We start from the raw sequence: 21514 nt of genomic DNA, 5'->3' as shown, positions 1-21514 counted from the left end.
TAAGAGATGGTGTCAAGAATGACATGACAAACTTGGGAGGGGGTGTCATATAACATTAGAAGGTCAGCCTTTACATCACCCATTTCTTCATCAGAGATACTAAAGAGACACTAGTGGAATATCAGACCCAAAGTCAGGATGAAATCTGTTCAAATCCTGCCGTTGATACTTACTAGCTGTGTGACCAAAGTGAACCCAAGCTCTCATCTCCTCATCTGTAAAGCTAGGATCCTAACAGTATTAAGCCTCACAGGGCTATTTGAGGATCTAGGGGAATACCACGTGTTGTGCTCTGTAAGTCTTCAACTGAGAAGGAAAGATCTCTCAGTTCTTTTCTTTTAAAATCCTATTTTCTAACCTCAATATCATTTCTGCTGTGCTTGCCAAGCATGCCCTCCATGTTGTAGATACCCGCTCTCCTGCCCCTCCCACCCCAAAAATCACAGCGCACTGGTTTATTCAATTTCCTACATAAGTGTACTTTATAGGCCTTCCTCTATCATCTCAAATGGAAAAAGAGCAATTGGACGAGTGAAGCAATAGGCCAACAGGGGAGAAACTGAGTCTATGAAGCAGGTGGAGCTGCTATTCAGTGTAACTAATACATTTAAGAAAGTACTTAATCATAGTGGTATTAAATATTCCCTCTGGGAAGTAATCTTGACCCTGTGAAAGCTCATACTTATTGATAATTTAAGAATTTGCCAACGAAACTGGGAAGGCAGCAAACTCCTTGACCTAAGGTCTCTAACTCCACCTTGTTTCCACTCCTGTTTATTTGAGATGTAGAGTAAATGAGGCTTGGTGATGGAAAAGTTCTTCTTTTCCCTTGTCTTTTGGGAGTAAGGATATCTGTGCATATTCATGTCTGCTGGGAAGACAGGCCACCAAGAATACTCTACCGGGTTGGTGTGATCACCTTCTAAAAAGCCCTATTGAAGTAAACTGAACCCAATATACAGGAAATTTAAGAGCAGGCTAAGGCAAACAGAGGCATCTATTTCCACCTTGTTCTACTGCCAAGTAAAAAGCTTTAGCCTGGGAAGCCCAGCTCAATGCCAACATTGTACCATTGCCAAGGCTCCTTCCAAACTAAACTCTTTAGGAGTTTCATGGAAAGAAATAGCTAAGCCTCACGAATGGGTTTATCCATGTACCAGTCAAGCTGAGTCCTGGTCATACTTTTCCCCCAGGCCCCCTTTCATGGGCAGGACTTATATTGTCCATCAAAGAGGACTCACCTTGGGAGCGACTCCGACACTTCATCATGCAGCTCCCCATGGTGGGGCTTCTACAGCTCCCTCGGGATCCTTCCTGACAGCTGGGATCTTGGGGTTTATCAGCCTCAATCATCTGAAACACACAAGAAATGGATTAGATCATTAGCTAAGGGACACTGAAGAAGAAACCCTCTAGGTCTCTACTGAGAGAGGCATTGCCTAAGCAGTTATCTGAACCACAACATGGGTGTCCTGTAAGGAAGAGGGTTCACAGGGTGCAGATAGACAGGTCATCTATGATCCTTTTGCTTCACTCTGGGAAGTCTTTCTATGGAGATTCGGGAAAAGAGCCCTGGACTTTACAATGGAAAGGTATAGGTATCGTCTCCCCTCTTGGCGTGCCACAGAGCCCTCTCAAATCTAGAAGTTTCATACAGTTACTGCCCCACAATGACAGTTTCCTTACCAGAGAGTGCTAGAGTCAGTTTGTCCTGATTTCCATGGTGATTGTAGATTATAGGATCATAGAATCTTGCATTGGAAGGAACCTTCCGGGTCATCAAATTCCAACTCCCTCATTTTATACTTAAAGGAATGAGTGCCCCCCAAAGGGTCACCCCAGAACAAAGCACTGGAGCCTATGGTCTCAGATTCAAAATTGAGTTCTCTTTTTTCTTTCTTTCTTTCTGTTCTTCCTTTGTTTTCTTTCTTTCTTTGTTATTATAATTTATTTATTTTCAATTTTCAACATTCACAAGTGAGCACTGTTCCCAGGTTTCTTCATCATCTTTATTTCCCATTCTGGTCCTAGCTTCTAAACTTCTGGGACTGTGCTGGAAGTCACTGACACTGAAATGCTGAAACAGTGGTCAGTTCTGAGCTTCTAAGAGGAGATCTACTTCATTCCAGACATTCCAGATTCTGGGGGCATCAATCAGTCAACAAGCATTTATTAAGTGCCTGATGTAAGCTAGGTACTGAGGCTACAAAGACAAAAGCAAAATAGTCCTTGCCCTCGAAGAGCTTACAATCTGGGATGTGTGTTTGTTTGTCTGCACATTCATCATTATGTACAAAAGAGATACAATACAATTTGAGGGAGGCATTAGCATCCGGTGGGTAAGGGGTTGGTCATGAAAAGTTCCCTGGCATCTGAGCTGAACCCTGAGCAAAGGCAGTGATGGAGGAAAGGCAAAGATGAAGAGGGAGTACATTCCAGGAATGAGGACCAGTTATTGTAAAAGTATGCAGGGAGAACATGGAGTATTGTGTGTAACGAGGAGTAAGAAAGAGCTGGGATCTTATGCCTCTTTTTATTTTTTCTAGTTATGCTACATTGTTGCATGTGGGAGAAAAATATCATGATGGAAACATGTGATCCAATCAACTAGGAAATGACTGAATAAATTAAGACATAGTCATATATTACTATATTGTGGCCCATAAAACCTCCGCTATGAAGACTTCAAAGAAATATGGAAAACCCTATGCAAAATGAGCTCAGCAGAATTGGAAAAGCAAACAAAGAGAAACCGACATCAGAGGATTTGATCTTTATAAATAGAGACAGACTCAGAAGGAGACAGAGTAAATGCACCATTTTGATTTTGAGTTTGTAAAAAAGAAATTATTTTTTAAGCCAAAGTTCAAATAATTTAAATTTCAGAGTTTTATCTGGGGGTTCATGCCATATTTAGTTAGATTTTTTTAATTACTAAGTCTTGCAAAAGCTAAATTTTTAAAATATTGTTAAATGAGGGGGCTTTGGCTAAGATGAGGAGGGAGGGCACCAAGCTAAAGTTTAGGACTTGTCCATTTCACTAGAAAACAAACTCTTAGGCGAGGCTTATTGAGTATATCCTTCTAAGTGTTGAAGACGGGGCAAGCCCTACATTCAGGATACTACAAGGAGTAAATAAGGATCTGGAGGATTCAGGAGGAGACATGCAAATAAAAATGATCAAAACACAAGCCCCAGGTCACTGACTTTGGTTTAACGATGTTCTATAACCATCCTGCCTCCAGACTATAGACAGTAATTATCAGAGATAAAATTAAGTTCCTGTTTTTTTTTCTTGTTTTTGTAGTACCATGACACACATTACAAGCCTATAGGCAATGCATTCCAGAATTTGCTTGTTATTATCTCTATTGGCATCCATTAAGTGGGTGGAATACTATTCTGTGGGGATGCCCTGGACAATAAGCATTCCTACCTATCCTGCCTCTGTGATCTTCACTACTCCCACTGTTTCTGTTTTCCAAACTTGAACAAAATGTCAGTTTACCTTGATCTACAATAGAATCATGGATCTTTACTGATGAAAGGGATCATAGCGGTTATCAGGTCTAGTCTTTTCTTATAAAAGATGGAGAAATGAAGGCCCCAAGAAGTAAAAATGACTCTCCCAAGATCACATAATTAGTCAGGGACAAAACACAGACATTCCAACTCTCATTCTAATGATCTACCATGCTACTGTGTGACACATCCCTAAGGGACACCATGGAAATATCTATGAGATCTATCTCTTTAGTAATGTGAGTTATTCTATGTGTAGGATACAGATGCTTTCATTTTACAGTAGAATTTAAGCTGAGAGCATAATGGCTATTTGTCTGTTTTATCTTTGGGTGCCCCATTGCCCAAGCCCAGTGCATTGCACACAAGAAGTGCTTAAAAAAATGCTTGTAGAACTGAATCTATTGCAGTGCTTCTGCATTTTTTCAAAGCTATTTTATATCAACTTCTTTTTCCCATTTGATCCTCATGATAACAGCAGTACCATGATTCTAGCACCTAGAACATTAGGAGCTTTCACATAGTAGGTACTTTATAAGTATTTATTGAACTGAATAAAATGAGGCTATATATACATATTATATATATGCATGTATATGTGACATATATACATGCATATCATATATCATGATACATGATATATATATATCATATATAAACAAATTATCTAGGAAACAGAAACAGAGGTATAAGTAGAATAAACACTTTTGGGGGTGTCTTCTGCACCTAACTTCCGTTATATTGGTGAGAAGTAAAGAAGACAGAATAAGGAAAACAAAGAAAGCAGAACTAACATCCTAAAATGTTACCTGCTGTGTCTCTGCACTGGCAGAAAAGAGAATTATATAGGAAAACATGCATTAAGTTGTACATTATTTTGCACCTTATGTTTATCTACAGCATATCAGGTATCAGGGTAAAAGAGAATGTTATCATGTCTCCCTGGTTTGTTCTAATGCTCAGGATTCCCAAATCTACCCACCATCCAACTGCCAAAATAATTTTCCTAAAGCACCAGTCTGCCAGGTCACTCCCCTGCTCAATCCTGCTCAGTGGCTCCCTACTGACACTAAAAATATGTATTCATTTCTCAGGCTGGGATTTCAAGTCTGTCACAACCTGGGGTCCACCTCACCTTTCCAGCTATTTCACAATGTTCTCCTTCATTGTTTGGTCTTACACAAGTTCCTGGAACTTGGAGTTCTATCTCTATGCCAGAAGTGTACTCCCACAACTGGAAGACTCAAAGCTGCTCCTATGATGGGAAGCCTTCCCTGACCCTGTAGCTGCTACTGCTCTCTCCTCTCCCTCCAGCTGCCTTTCATTCCTCATCACCTGCTTTCCTGCTGCTCTCACTTCTTGGAGAACTGTGCCCTTTTTGTCTAGTTTTGTATCCACAATGCCTCATATATGCTATTATTGAATTGTTTCATGCATGTCTGACACTTTACGACCCCATTTGCAGTTTTCTTGGCAGAGATACGGGAGTGATTTGTTATTTCCTTGTCCAGTTTATTCATAGATGAGGAAACTAAGGAAAACAGAGTTTAAGTGACTTGCCCAGGGTCACACAGCCAGCAAGTGTCTGAGACCTGATTTGAAGTCAGGAAGATGATTCTTCCTGATTCCAGGCCTGGCACTCTATCCACTGTGCCACCTAGCTGCCCCCAAATCTGTACAAAACTGTTAAACCATTTGTGTAAAATATAAGTACACATATGTGCATATACACACATGAGTATACATGATATAAATGACTTTTCTATGCAATACATGAGTCCTTTTGGTACTATCAGATGTAAGTAAAAAGGTCAGTAGCTAAATCCTTTAAAGAAGATGGTAATTATAATCAATAAGGATAGGCAGCATTTATTTAGTGCTTTGAGGTTTGTGAGGCTGTTCAGTCATTTTCAGTTGTGTCTGACTCTTGGTGATCTCATTTGGGGCTTTCTTGCCAAAGGTATTGGACAGGGTTGACACTTCCTTCCTCAGCTCATTTAAAGAACTTTGAATTGTATCTCATTTGATCTTCACAATAACCCTGTGAGACAAGTGTTATTCTTATTCCAATTTTGCATATGAGAAATTTGAGCCTGAAAGAGAAGAAGGATCTTGACCAGGGTCACACAGCCAGTGCAGAATCTGAACTTAATTCTGAACTCCAGCACACTATTCACTGAACCACTTCAGGACCCAGTAAGGCTGTCTCAGTGTAAAACCCAGTATAGTACTGGGTTAAAAAAAATTAATGTCATCTTAGAAACTTGGGAATCTATTTATCAGTTACAATTTTAATGGCACTTTCATTTCTCTAAGTATCTGGTGTGTGCAGAGCACTGTGTGAAGTGCCATGGGAGATAAGGCCAGGACCCTGCTCTCATGGAGTTTACAGAGGCTTCCTCATAATCTTATCTCAATTGCTCTTGACAACAGCCCTGTGAGGTAGTTGGTATAAGGATTACTGTTCCCATTTTACAGATGAAGAAACAAGCTCAGAGAGGTTGTAACTTGTCCAAGGTCTTATAGCTAGTAGAGGAGGGACTTGAATCCAGATCTCTTGACTTTAGTTCCAGGGACCTTTTCTACTCTACATGAACCTGAATGGCATGAAGCTTACTTTAAAGAAGAGAAGCATATGATTACCAGTTAATTTCAAGGACGAGCAATGGACAAAGAGCTTTGCTTAGGTTCTTGGCTGTTGTCCTTTTCTTGTCCATGTAATCTTGAGATTCAAAGGGCACATGAATGGCCTCACAGAATTGATGTCTACATATGAGTTTCCTTTAGCAAAAGGAAGGTGTTTTTAGGTATATGACCCACATCTTCATGGCACAATCTCTTTATAACATATATGCTTCTGAAAATGTTCCTTTAAAGAATGGAACACCTCAAGAGAAATGATGAGCAGGATGCTTTCAGATAAACCTCAAAAGACACATGAACGGATGTAAAGTGAAATGAGCAGAACCAGGAGAACTGTGTACACAGTAAAAGCGATATTGTAAGCGATCAACTACGTACGACTTTGTTACTCTGATCAAGACAATGAGCCAAGACAATTTCAAAAGGAATTTCATCGTGGAAAAAATGCTGTCCCCCTCCAGAGAAAGAACTCATGGAATCTGGGTGCAGATCAAAGCATGCTCTTTTCACTTCCTTTATTTTTCTTGTTACTGTGAGATTTGGTTTTTTGTTTTGTTTTGTCTTTTTTTTGGTCTGTGTTCTCTTTCGCAGCATGGATACTATGGAAATATGTTGTGCATGAGAGTACATTTATAATTTATATCTAATTGTTTGCTGTCTCAGGGAGCAGGGAGAGGAAAGAGAGGAGAGAATTTGGAAATCAACATTTAAAAGAAACAAAAGTTGAACTGTTTTTACAGGTAATTTGAAAAAAATAAAATATAACAATTTTTATATGAAAAAAAAGAAAAAGGAATTGAGCACCTCAGAATTTGCTCATTTCCAGCTCAGAACCTTTACAGGAAGGCATTTCCCGGACTTCCACAAGCTCCTTGGCTGATGGTAAATGATCAATACAAACCAGTTAATCCTTGTCGGCATTCACTGTTTGCCGGCTGCTATCATCATTTCTCTAGTGTGAATTTCCCATCAAAGCCAGGGTCTCTCTTAGACACAGGCTTACCACAGCAGGATGCATTCTGTTCATCTGCAGATCTATCCAGTAATTTTTTATCATAGCACACAGAACAACAAATAAGTTTTCCGTATATCTGTAATGCCACTAATTCTCCTAACTAGGTGATTAGTATTATTGAACAATGACTAGGTAAAGAGTCTCAAAGTAAGCGATAGGAAAAACCAATTATTATATTATATTATAATAATATTATAATAATAATAATATTATAAAAAGAAAAATCTCCTTGTCCTCAAGGACTTTACAATGAAATTGGGAGTGCAGGAGGAGAAGGAGATATACGCTTGAAGTCATCTGTGCACATTTACAAAGTAATGTAACAACACATGAAAAAGGGGCTGCTGAGCCACGGAATATATTCAAGCTAATAAAAAAATCACAAATTTAGGCCCAGAAAGGACAGCAAAAAATTGCAGGCGCTCCAGGAAGTCTTTCTCAGCTTTCCTAATACATGCTCATTAACTCCTTTAAGGTTTAAGTAATTAGTGGCAAATCTAGGATGAAAACTTTGGTCTCCAGATCCTTAGTCCATTGTGCTTGGCACTACAGTATGCTGCTTCACCTCAGGGTCTCCTTAGAAAGTCATTTCATTTCCTGGTACCTCTCTTTTCTCATCTGTAAACTGGGCATCATAATACCCGCTCTGCCTGCTCCACATGATTGTCTCTAGCTCATATGTGGTGGGACATGCCTATGATGCTGGCTACCGAGGAAGCTGAGACTGATGGATCTCTTGAGCTTGGAGTTCTGACCCACAGTGTATTAAAGCCAACTGAGTGCATTACATCTGGCACCAATATGGTACAAGGGAGGTACATTTGGAGTCACAGAATTGATGTCTACATGTGAGTTTCCTTCAGGTACAGGAAGGTTTTCTTTAAGTTCTTTAGGTTATTGGACACCAAGCCCAGCACTGTCTCTACCCTCTACCATGGTGGGTTAGGATCTCGGCTTTGTACCAGTTGTGTGACCTTGGATAAGTTATTTCATCTCTGAGATTTAAGCTTCCTCACCTGTAAGTGGGGATTAATAACTGGGGTATCTCTTACAACAGCATTATAATACAGAGCTACAGACAGATGGAAATGAAGTCTGCTCCACATGGGCTTCTCAGGCTTGTGCTGAAGAGAAACCTTGGCTTTGATGGGGGCAGCAGTCAGACAGTGAATAGTGACAGAGATGAGCTGTTCTGGATTGATGCTTTACCATCAGCTGCAGAGGTCCAGGATCCTCCGAAGCACAGCTGGAGTCAGACTAATGGTCACTCAAAGGTACAAAAAAAGTGGTGTTTTTATTAGACTTTCAGCATCTCTCACATCAGTTCCCTTGTAGGCACAGTACTGGTCCAAGCCCTTATCACCTTTCCTCTGGACTACTGAAATAGCCTCTTAATTGTTCTCTTTGCTTCCAACCTCTCACCTCTCCCATCTATCCTCCACCAGGTTTCCAAAATAGTTTTCTTAGATCCAAAGGTGTCATAATGTGTTACACACATACACGTGCATGTGCACACACACCAGGACAAAAATTTTCAGTGGGTCCCTATTGCCTCTAGGATAAAATTGAAATTCTTCTGTTTAAGCATTTAAAATCCTCTACCATCTCTCTCCAACTACCTTTCAATTAAGTTCAAGAAGCATTTATGAAGGGCCTACTCTATGTCTGACACAGTGATAAACTCTGATAATGAGTGAGAGGGAAAGGAAGATGGAGAGGGAGGGGGAGTGGGAGAGGAGAATCGTGTTCTTGAAAGAGTTTCCCGAGACTATCACATGCATTTATCCCAGTTGATCTTCACAATATTTGATACAAGTATTCGGAATCACAGAGCTTGCCCCAAATCTAAACAAACCTGAGACCTCATTGGTATTAGGAACTTTTGCTTAGGAAACTCCCTCTATTAATGCAGATTTGCACCTGTCCTACAATTCAGTCTCAGAGAGTTGCTAGGGACTCTGAGAGGTTAAAGATCATACTGCCAGTACAAGGCAGAGACCAGAGTTGTACTCCATTGCCAGGGTTTTCCTGACTCCAAGGATGGTTCTCCAGTCACTAAACCACTCTAAATCTCAGAATAGCTACTAGTCTTCTCACTTTAGAAATGAGAAAACTTAGGCTCAGAGAGCTTGTCTTGCCCAAGGTCACTTAGAAAGTAAAACTCTCTTTCCTGAACTATATACCCTGAATCAAACTGGCCTGTTTCTTGTTCCACAAACATCCATCCATCTTCTGCCTTCCTGCCTTTCCATAGGCACTTGTCACTCATGCAAAAAAGCTTTGCCTCCTCAATGAATTTGTAGATTTCTTCAAAGCTTGGCCCAGTTGCCATCTTCTATCAAAAGTTACAAGGTAGTACAGTGGGTAGAGTGCCAGACCTGGAGTCAGAAAGACCTGAGTTCAAATTCAATCTCAGACAACTTACTACATGTATTACCCTGGGCAAGTTACTTAACCTGTTTGTGTCAGTTTCCTCATCTGTAAAATGAGGGTAATAATAGCACTTACCTTCCACAGTTGTTGGGAGGATCAAATGAGGTAGCAATTGTAAAGTGCTTACCACAGTGCCTGGCATATAGTAAGTCCCCTCCAATAAATGTTAGCTTTATTTTTGTTCTTATTATTTTTATTATCAGCCTCTCTTGGTAGTTGTCAGGGTTCTCTCCTTCCTCAAAATACCTTGGATTTATACATCTCCATACAGGTTGTATTCCCATATAGAATGTAAGATCCTTGCAGGCAGGGGTTGTTTCATTTTTTTAATCCCTGTACCTAGTATGTGTCTTGCACATAGTAGGAGTTTAATACATACTTGTATAATTGAAGTGAATGCTTGTTAAGCAGAGGCCAGAGTAGAAGAATGGGGTAAGGGATAGCAATAAGACCTTGAGGATGATTTTTTTAAACAATCTTCCACATGGATGGATACAGAATAAAGGAGATAAATGTGTAGCATGGAGGATATGAAAAAGAATAAAACTGAATGGGAATAAGTTTATAATTAACCTAGAAATCAACGTCTTTAAGTTGTGTACACATGAGTGTTAGTTAGCTCTGGAATCAGAGAATGAGAGTCCCACCCTGCTCTGCCCCTTCCTCTGTGGGACCTTGAGCAAGGAGGTCACCTAATCTCTCGGAGGCTCATTTTCCTCATCTGTAAAGTGAGGAGTTGAACTGGACAGTTTCTGGGATCTCAGTTCTAAATTTATGACCCTTTATTCTAAGTCTATGTCCAGGATCATGGTATACAAGTCGAGCAAAGCTCCCTCCCCCAGTTCTGAAAGGCAATTGATGATGAAGCAGAGACAAGCCAGAGATATTCAAACCCTCAGAGCAGAGCTTTTTACCACCTTAAGCCTACACATCACCCCAGCTCCCAACTGAAGGCTTCAGCACCTACAAAACCCCAAATGACCAATGAGAACAGAACATTTATGAGTAATCCTAAAATAACAAACCAGCCTGTGCTTGTAGTGGAGAGGAACACACACACAACTGCAGATTACACAGAATTCACTTTCATGTCGCCAAAGGGGTGAATGTAAACAAAGGTGTGAGGGGGATGCTAGGAAGAGGGTGCATGGACTATTCTTTAAGCTTCCAGAACTCTCCCCAATAGAAGGTGTTTGATCAGAACAATCAGCTAAGCTTCTTCTTGCCTCCCTGCCCACCAAATGGCAGTATCATTCCCTACCCATCCACTGCTCCAGATTCAGAGACTTCCAGAAGAGGAAGCGATCTCAGATGTAATACCTGAAGAGGATGCCTCCTGCAACATTCCTAATGAATAAGCAGCCATCCAACCTTTGTCTGACAACATCCAAAAGCCACAAAGTCACTGATCTTGAAGTAGCTCATTTCACTTTTGGACAGCTCTCTCTCCACTGGAAAGTTTTTCCTTACATTAAGCCAAAATCTACTTCTCTTCAACCTTTTTTTTCAACACAGGAACCCGCTTCTAGGGATAAGGGGATGGGGTCTGAGAAACCATCTCTCTCAGGAATCTCCCTATTACCATCCTTGAGTTCATTGTTATTCCCTGGAGTTCTACAGATTGTAATATTGAAGGGTAACCTCCTCCCATGGGAGGCAGCCCATGAGTTCCAAGAAGGATAAAAGAGTAAATGAGTGCCTGTATCCCCTCCTCTGGGATGTCATGAAGAAGAGTATTTCACAGATTCAAAATATAAACCTGATTCAGAGGCTGGCACCATATGTGGCACACAATAAATGTCCAATAATGTTTTTTAACTGATTGATTGACTCTCTATCCATTAGGCCACTTGCTTCTGACATATATAGTCAATGTTAACCTGCCACTAAACTCTACAGCGTACCCAGGAAACTAAGATATAAGTTGAAGAATGGTTGTAGATCTTCCTTGGTAGAGATAGTTTCCTCATTATATGTTTCTTATGGTTATAACACCACAAATGAATATACGGAAATGAGAACATATTCTCATAATCTGGTCCCCTGTGATGTCCAGTATGGCACAAAGCTGGTCCCAGATCCTCTCAGATGCTGCTAGCCCAGCAGACTCTCTGATAATGGTCTGGATGACTAAGTACAAGCCTAGCTCAGATTCAGAGGCTTGTGATAACAAAGTTGGTGAGCAGGTGATGATTTCTGTTTTTCTTTTCTACAACCATTCATTAAGATATTGACTGAGGGGTTGCAATCTAAGTATTAATATTGTTAAAATTAAAGATCTTTTAAAGTGTTTAAATACTTTAGAATGAATGTTTGGATTGAATTCAACTCAACAGACAATTAGCAAGCATGCACTATTTATCGAGTAGAGTATGTGCAAGATGCTGTCCTTGGTGCTGGGGATAAAGAGACAACCTCCCTCCCCCCTCTCCCCCCGCCAGTCCCTGACACTTTATTGTAAGGATAAATGAATGAATGCATATACAGACACATAAGCAGAAAGTGAGACAAAGTTATTACAGGAGGCAGAGAGCGCCAACAACTATGAGGATCAAGAAAGGTTTCATGGAAGGTGGCACCTGAACTGAGCATGGAAGGCAGTAGGGGATTCCATGAAGTCACAGTGAGGAGGGAATACCTTCCAGATGTGGGGACCAGGTATACAAAGTTATGGAAGCAGGAGAGTAACTCTGTATAGAGAACAGCCAGTAAGTCAGTTTGACTGGAATACAGAGTACATAAAAGGGAATAAAACAAAATAAGACTGGAAAGGCATGTGGGAGACAGGTGGTAAAGGTCTTTAAATACCAGACTGAGGAATTTGTACTTTATTCTAGAGGAACAGGCTATTTAGGATTGGAGCAAGAAGCTGACATGGTCACATCTATGGCAGTGAAGACACAGAAGAGGAATAGGAGAAAGGAGAGACTGGAGGGAGTAAGGGCTTAAGCTAGGACAGATGCTACATAAGTGCAGAAAAAGAGCTACTCTGGAGGTAGGCTCAACAAGTGTTGGCAATCAGTTGGGTATTAAGGTTGAAGGAGAGGAAAGAGTCAAAGATGACTAGAATTTCAGAGGTGGTTCAAAGTTCAAAATAGGGAAGTTTAAACAAGGGATGGATTTGTGGGGAAATACAGGAATTCATCTTAGTTATGCTGAGTTTGAGATACCTCCTAACCATGCTGATGATGATGTCAGTCAGTCAACAAGCCTTTATTCAAGCTCTTTATCCCTGGCCCTGCTTAAGCATTAGAAATAGAAAGGAGAAAACAATCCCTGCCATCAGGAACATACATTCCAACACAGGAAAGAACAGTTTAATAACCAGGTAACCAGCATTCGGGAGGAGGGCAGTGGCACAAAGGGCAACAAGACTGGAGATGGAATGTTGTGTCTGAAAAACCCCAAGCATGACTAGATTGTAAGGTGAATGGAGGGGAGCAAGGTATAAGAAAAATGGAAAGGCACCATAAAGGCCAAACAGAGGGTTATGTATTTGATCTTGCAGGTAACAGGGAGATAATGGGGTTCACTGAGCAGGGGTGGGGGTCAGAGCTGCCTTTGCCCTTTAAAGTTGACTTTGGCAGCTGATTAAAAGATGGATTGGAGTGGAGAGAAAAAACACTGGGAAAGCAGTTAGAAGGCTATTGCAGCAGTCCAGGGAAGAGCAGATGAGGCTTTGAACCTGGATTGTGGTTGTGTGAGTGGAGAGAAGAGGATGTTTACGAGACTTACTCTGGTAGTGAACAGAATATCTGGCAAAGGATTGAGCATGAGGAACTGAGGTGATACCAAGGATGTGAATCTGGGGGACTGGAAAGATGGTGGTACCCACAACCCTGAAATCCTAGCTCCCTGAAATATTACCTTAGGTTGCTGGTATAATGGGATGGGGGTGGAATGGCAATTTTAAAACAGAATCATAGGATCTGAAATGGTAACACAGTGAACACCTGTGCTGATATGGTTGCCCAGGTTTTAAGTATTGTTACTTTGAATATGGTTTACAGACATTCCATCATACTTACAATACAACATGCTAGAATGGAAAGATCATTGAATTTAGAGTAACATGACTTGGGTCTGAATCCTGTGCAACTTTGGCAAATTGTGCATACTAGATTTTCAATTTCATGTGCAATCATCTTTTTATTATACTGTTATGGAAATGCTTATTTTATTCCATAAATTTAAAATAAAATAATTTTAAAAAACTTTGGGCAAATCACATAACCTCTCTGGGCTTTAGTTTCTTTATCTGTAAAATGAAGGGATTGGATTAAATGGTCTCTAATTCTAAGCTTATAATCCTATGATCTTAATTGATCAGAGTTTAAAAATATCTAAGTACTTTATGAAAATTCTGGATAAAAACAAAACTGACTTTTCTTCTACTTTGATGTCACAAGTTTCTCCTTCTCCCAGACAGAGAGCTGAAGGTCGGATGGAGGTCATCTTGGTCCAAGCCATAGCAAAAACCTAAGCCTTGCTAAGAGATCCACAAAGTTGTTTCTATGTTATTAGCCAGTGGGCCAGGCTACGAAAGAGGAATATTTCAGAAACACTTTTCAAACTGGCACCCACTGCTTCTCAGATGTCTCCCTGAATGCACCATGACTAACATAATACCCAACTTCTGAGAACTGTCTCTCAGCCAGCTCTCAAAGCCTGTGGGTATACCGTTCAAGCTACAGAGACTTATCTCCACCCACTCCATCCTACAAACAGAGCATATCCAATGCATAATTTTAAGAGGATTGGTTTCATCCAATTCAGGTCATACTTTATACAGTTCCCAGCACTTGGGGATAAACAATCTGCAGATGTGACAGGAGACATCTAAGCTTCAAAACTCCAGAAAGTCTCATAGGCTCCACTCTTTCTCTGTCAATTTCCACTGGAAGGCAAAGCTGTGATCATTTCCCTTTCATTCCTCAGTCACACAAAGGTTATTTTTAGACCACTAAGAGCAGTTTATTTCCAGAAACATCAGGACAGATGTTCAGTGACCAAAACAGAACCAGATGGCCATCAGATCTGCTGGTGTTAGGAAAGAAGAGCCATTCAGAAAAATAAATTCAAACAATGACACCCATCTCCCCCCTCCCCCCCAAAAAAGGAAAGAGCTAATAATTACCAAATCTGGGAGTAGCACAGGGCAGCTAAAAGGGGGCTTCACTACTACATGGCATTTAGCCTCACTGTTTACAAATACTTTATAGGAATCATAGTGTCATCCAGCCAAAAGGAGCTGCAGGATGGCCAGTAATTTTCACAGCATGTGCATGTAAATAAACATCAGTCAATAACTGCCCATTTAGCCAAGGGAAGAGTTTCAGCTGATTCCCATTGTGATCAATGGATTAGGTCAATACTAGGGAAATCATGCCATCTTTGGGATGGAAGCTGGGGAACTAGAAATCAATTCAGCCAGTGCAGATAATCTGGATTGGTTTAAACAGCCCACTCCCCTTCAGTATTCATCTGGACATTTCTCATGAATGGTAATGAATGGCCCTGCCTCCAGAGGAAAGCTGAATCTAATAGCTGACACCACAACCCAGCCCCCCCATCCCCCTGCCAAGAGCCTGGAAACAACAGAATGACTGGCCTGGTTTCCACCTTCCATGGCATCTCCCAGGGATAGGACAGGACCCTGCCAGAGATTCCCAATACTTTGCAAATTGAAGATGTCAGGAAAATAAACTTGGAACAATTGTTTTTCTATTTCAAATGCTATTGTTTTTACTTTTTTCTCTTTCAAATCAAGGCACAGAAGACAAGCAGATTCAATAAAAAAACAGGCAGTGGTTGGACTGACTCCTTCACCTGTGTTCCTCTGACACAGCAGGTGGTGGGTCTTCTGAGACAAAAGCTGCACCTGACAGGTTGGGTAAAGTCTGTTTCTAAACCTCTCTTCTCAACAGCAGTTGGCTGCTAAATGCAGGTGCATGCAGGCTGAGAGACAAACCTAGATTTCTGTGCCAAACAAGAATCTGGCTTCTAACATGACAGCTGCAGTCCAAAAGTGTGCTTATCAGAAAAGAAATGTTATCAAGATGTGGGAGAATGTTAAGTAGTAGAAGGGAAATGTACAAGAGGGAATTTAAGATCAAAGATGGGGAGACAGAGCCCAATAGGAGTCAGCAGGAAAAGAAATGAAAAAGGGAAACTAGAATACTAGCCTGACTTCTGATTGTTCTGTGACAACTTAGCAACACAATTCAATTCAATAAACATCATACAGGGTATTCCTAAAGTCTTAGCACAGAAATATCTTTGAGTTTTAATAGTTTAAAACTTCACTAAGACTTTGGGGACATTTTGTATGTTGACGTGCTAGAGTAGGGGCAAAACAAATACATTTAAATAACTGTATTTATTTCCACCCAATCAATAAGCTTTTATCGAGATGTGCCATGGTCTCAGAATGGAGTTAGATACTTTGGAGGTAGGAAAGTAGTAGTATAAGAAATACACAGTTTAAGACAACATAATAGGCAGTGTGACACAAAACAAACATGTGTGGATTCACAGTCAATCCCTGGGTTCAAATCCTACCTCTTCTGCTTACTACCTTTGTGACTCAAGACAACACAATGAATTTCCCTAGGCCTCAGTTTCTTTAACTTTAAAATCATGGAGATTATACCAGATGGCCAAGGTGGTCCCAATTTATTTAGACTTAGGATCCTAACTCTGAGTGTTTATAAGGAAGAATGATGGGAGATTTGGACTCTTGATCTTCACCCTGACATGCCCCAGATAGGTGACCATGGAGAATACATTCCGCTCCTTCGTGAAGGGAAGGAAAATACAAACTCTTAGTACACTGGAAGCTTTGCAAGGACTGAGTAGGACTGGGAGAATTGTCACAGAATTGAATTTAGATGGGATGAGACAAGAGGTACCCTGGAAGCAGAAGAGGGTATAGGAAAAGAGGTGGGTGATACAAAAAGGAAAAGATTCACAGATTTCACATTTTCCCCCAGTCAACTTCTTATTCAGTAAAGAGAGAGAAACTTTCATCTCTCCCTCTTTCCCTGCTCCTTTTTCCTATTCCAAATGATTCCCTGCTTCCAGAACTCAGGCTAATGCTATAGTCTAACTATACCATGAGTAAAAAGTCAGTTTTTCTGGTCTAGCCCGGGGGGGGGGGGCGGGGGGGGAATGTGCAGCCTTGAGGTCAAATGTGGCTGCAGAATCTAACCATTATTTAACAACACTGATTCTATGGGAAAAAATGAATTCCAATTTCCAAATTAACTTAACAACAAAAATTCTTGGGACACGCCCCATTTATAACCATATGGGGCCAGTGGTTCAATACAGACCATGGAGTAGGACTTCAGAGATGGGGGAGATCAATGGGGGCTTCCTACATAGAATGTCGGTGTGCGTTGGGCCTCGAAAGCATAGAATCTGAATGGAAACAGCTTCTGAACCTCGGGCCAGTGAACTATTTAAAAAATTTTGATAAAACTATTTCAATACAATTTGGTTTCCTTTGTAATTCTATGTATTTTGTTTTGTGAATTTAAAGACAGTCCAAGAAGGGGTCCATGGACTTCCCCCAACTGTCAAAGGAGGTCAGTGCTTCCTCCCCTCCAAAAGAAAAGGTTCAGAAACTGTGGAAGAGCCAAGGGAGAGAAGAGTCTTCTTCCAAGACAAAAGAATGCATGAGGAGAGAAGTGAAAATTCAAGTTTTACTATTCTTTTCTGCCTATCTACCTTTATTTATATAGCTATATAGCCAGGTAAATTAAGTTTTTATCCATAAAACTCAAAGCAAACCAACAGTCTATTTGAGTATACTCTCCCACCCTGTACTTCCTTCCCTCCTAATGTTCAGCTATCCTTCCTGTTCACTTTGCGGTAGTGGGTTTGCTGTAAAAGATCCATTTGGGACTCTTCAGAACAACTTTTGACCTTCCTAGACTTTTTGGGTTTGCTTTCTTTTGGTTTCATACTCTCCCTTACTGTGCTGGAGAAGATATGCTGGAAAGGAATACAGCCTTCCAATTTCCTTCCAATCCTTTACTCAGTCACACCAAATGCATCGGTCCAATTCAAAATTCATGCTTTGCCAAAAGTTAGTTCTGGCATTTAATTAAAAAACAATTACTAGAATCTTAGCTGAGGGAGAACATCCTGCCTCTGTGGTAGTATCAGAGTATGAGAATTCAACCCAATCTATACTTTCCAATCATAGCTCATAAAGGAGGCAAATACAAGTATTAAGCATCCCTGGGAATGTTATTTTAAAAATTTGGCAACATTCAGAAATGTGGTTTTTCCATAATATTGTTATTTTCTATTATTTTCAGTCATGCCCAACTCACTGACACTCCATGTGGGGTTTTCTTGGCAAAGATACTGGAATAGTGTGCATTTTCTTTCTCCAGCTCATTTTACAGATGAGGAAACTGAGGCAGAGTTAATTACTCATCCAGAGTCACACAGCTAGTAAATGTCTGAGGCCAGAGCTGAACTCAGGAAGATGAGTCTTCCTGATTCCATGTCCACCATTTTATCCACTGTACTACCTAGCTGCCCTTTTATAATATACACATGTGCAAATGAGACACATTCAGTGCTGTTTTTTGCCCAGTACAAATGCTATATCTTGGGATATGCCAGAAAGTGCAATTGTGCTTTACTTCAGAACTGACATCTTTCAAATTGTTAATTTCTCGTCTCTGTTGGATATGGACTACAAACTTGAAGTCCAAGATGAGATACAAAATAAACTAAGACCAGAAAATAGGAACAATCATTAGAATTAGGAGAGTGGTGAAGATGGACAAGCATTTGACAACTTTTGGAGGCAGCAAAGGGGGTGCCACAGATGGAGTGTTGTTTCTGGAGTCAGGAAGACCTGGGTTCTAGTGAAACCTCAGACACAATAACTGTGTAACCTTGGGCAAGTCACTTAACTACCCATCTGCCTGTTTCTCATCTGTAAAATGGTGATTCTAACTGCGTCGACCTCCTGTGGTTATTGTGAGAAACAAATAAGATATCTGTAAAGTGCTTTGCAAACCTTATAGTGCTATATAAATGCTAGCTGTTATTACTATTATCTCAGAAGGAGCCCCAAAGAAGAGGCACCCACAACTGAGCTTTGCAAAGCACAATCCTAACAGGCTTGTTTTAGGACAAGGTGGGGTGAAGATTCAGCACAGAGTGTACTCTTTATGTAAAATATATAAAATATAATTTTTATATTTATTACTATAATATAAATGATAGTTCATACTCTCATATAATATAAATATTATATTTGTATTTATTATTATATTTCTATAAAATAATATATTACTTATGTAAAAGGAAGTGATTTTTTTTGGTTAAAACACTTCATGATCTTATGTTCTGACAATCCACATTTCATTTTTACTAGGACTCAAAGGAATTTTTCAAGCTAGAAAAGACTGTTATGCAACCAGCTTGCACAGTGAAGGAATTCATTTACTTCTCCTCTTACTGTAATGGAACATAAAATATTCATTTAAATTGGCTGTGAGACTCTTCCATCTAATATTCAGTTTTCAATGCAGTCATGGCTCCTCCTTTCTGGGCTGTTCAGTTCCTTGAGAAATGAGGACAGCTTGGCCCCAGATGTAGCTGGAGCCAGGCAGCAAGTCGGGACAAGCCTCAGAGCAAATCAGCTGAGAAGTGAACACAATTCGAGGCTCTACCAGTTTTCAGAGTAATTTAATCTGGCCTAAAAAAATCATTCTTGCCTTTTTTTTTTTAATCTTCCCTGTTTTTCAAGAACATCAAATGGCTTCATCTCCTTTCTGCCCTCTCATATCATTCTACTCTTCTTGACATCTAGTTCATATTTATTCTTTATATACCTCTGTATGTATATGATGACTTCCCTGATAGATTGTAGTCTTCTTGAGGGCAGAGATGTTTTATTTATGCCTTTGGTATCTCCAGCACTAGCACATGGAAGGCACTTAACAAATATTTATTGCCTACTTCCTCCCAGTTCAGTTAAGCAGTTTCAGAGTTTCCTCATCAACCTCTCCTAGTCATTTTTGCTATCTAAAATCATCCCTTCTTGACCCTTTAAACAAGTGCTAACAGGCCAGATGCCAGGTGATCTGCCACTTTGGGCCAATCCTAACTGATGGTCAAATGGGAAGTGGTTTTAGGAGTGCAGGACTATGAGGGGAAATAGCAGAAATGGTTTGGGTGTGGGAAGGACACTTCACTCTTTCTGAGTCACCCGTATTGTTGCCCTCACTAAATTGCTGATTTCTCCAAATATATCTTCTACCAAAAATAGGTTGAGTCCTGAACACCAGATATCAGCGCTTGCAAACGGAAGAAGAACTGGGCGAGCCAAACAAACTATCTCTTTTGGAGATCTCAGTTCTCTTCTCTGCATATTGTCAGCTTGGTGAACTGAGCCCTAACGTTCCTTCCAGATCCTCCGAATCATTCATAAAAGCTACAATTTCCCTCAATAAAGATAAATTCTTTAAAAAAAAAGTCAGTGCAGTTTCAGGAGGTTGAAGTTCCCAGAATCAAGTTTTTGCCTTTATCTCATCGGTGCTAAACCCCAGGATAAGGAGCTACAAAGGACCAAGATGCCCCCTCATCTCTGAGCTACAGGAGAGTGAGTGAGGCATCATTATCCTTGATCACCTTGTCCATATAACCCAGAGGCCAGGGGACCAGATTAATAGCTAAAGAGGCTCTGATTTTTCCAAAAAATTCCTTTCCTCTCATTGGAGTCAGTAACAAAAAGCCAGGCTAAAAACCTGTTCCTTTACCATGAAGAAATGAGTGCATGTGGTTCACTTAGATTTAGAGTTGGAAGGAACCTTAGAAGTAATTTAGTCCAATCTACTTTACACATGAGGAGACTGAGACCTCAGAAAGGTTAAGGAACTTTTGCTCAATGTCATATAGGAAGCAAAGTGTTACCTCCCCAAACTCTCTGCTACATTTTCAATAGAGTAATAATATAATACGATCCTCCCCTCCACCAAAGCCTTTCCTTATCCTTCCCTTTCTCCACCTCCTTTTGTGCTCCCCTTCTTAATCCCATCCCCCTTACACACAAATATACCATTGCCTGGTCAATCAGGGAAAGGGGCAGGGAAAGTTTTATTACAACCATTTAATAGGGGAGGATAGATGTCTTACCCACATTTATAGGCTTGTTAATGGCAGAGTTTGGACTAGAACCGTCTCCAGGGCTTAGAGTTCAGTGTTCTTTCCACTAGTTCACCTGACTAGACTTCAATTCACCCCCTTGAGCCACACTTCAATTATGACTTTGCTAACCTCCCCTTGGTGATGAAGGTCTTTAAATCGTTCTTTGCCCCACACCAGCACTAAATAGCTTCTTCCTACTTAAACAGTCTGATTTCATCACTTTCTCCTTTTGCTAATGAGGTGTGAACCAGAATGCCCTGTGTGAGGAAAAAGAACATTGGAATCCCTCTGCTGACACCAAGGAAATTAGATTTTCATTCAATTTCCACCATGACCACAGCTATTAGGGAGCTAGATGGGGGCAGTGGATAGAGTTCTGGGGCTGGAGTAGGGAAGACCTGAGTTCAAATCCAACCTCAAACATTTACTGGCTGTGTGACCTTAGGCAAGCCACTTAACACTGTTCATCTCAGTTTCCTCATCTGTAAAATAAGCTGAAGGAGAAAATGGCAAACCACTCCAGTATCTTTGCCAAGAAAACTCAAAATGGGGTCACAGAGTCAGACACAACGGAGCAACATGATAGAGAGCTTGTCTTGGAGCCTTAAAGACATGAATTCAGTCATGCCTCTGACACATACTGACTCTGTGACCTATGGGCAAGTGATTTAACCTCTCAGGCAGCCTTTTAAGACTTTAAGTTGAGAAGAAGGTGCTGAGCTA

The 21514-nt window shown here is 40.5% G+C and overlaps 1 protein-coding gene across 4 annotated transcripts in view; it reads right to left on the bottom strand.

Moving 5' to 3' along the window:
* PDZD2 (PDZ domain containing 2) overlaps nt 1-21514 on the bottom strand; it is a 466470-nt gene that overhangs the window by 83149 nt on the left and 361807 nt on the right. For all 4 annotated transcript variants that reach the window (XM_072605912.1, XM_072605915.1, XM_072605914.1 and 1 more), the window contains one exon: nt 1242-1353. In XM_072605912.1, coding sequence (XP_072462013.1) covers nt 1242-1353 — 112 coding nt within the window. The remainder of the gene's footprint in view (nt 1-1241; nt 1354-21514) is intronic.

Source organism: Notamacropus eugenii, chromosome 4 (genome assembly GCF_028372415.1).
Source record: "Notamacropus eugenii isolate mMacEug1 chromosome 4, mMacEug1.pri_v2, whole genome shotgun sequence".
NCBI lineage: Eukaryota > Metazoa > Chordata > Mammalia > Diprotodontia > Macropodidae > Notamacropus > Notamacropus eugenii.
The sequence above is the reverse complement of the archived record's forward strand: the minus strand, read 5'-3'. Positions and strand labels throughout refer to the sequence as shown.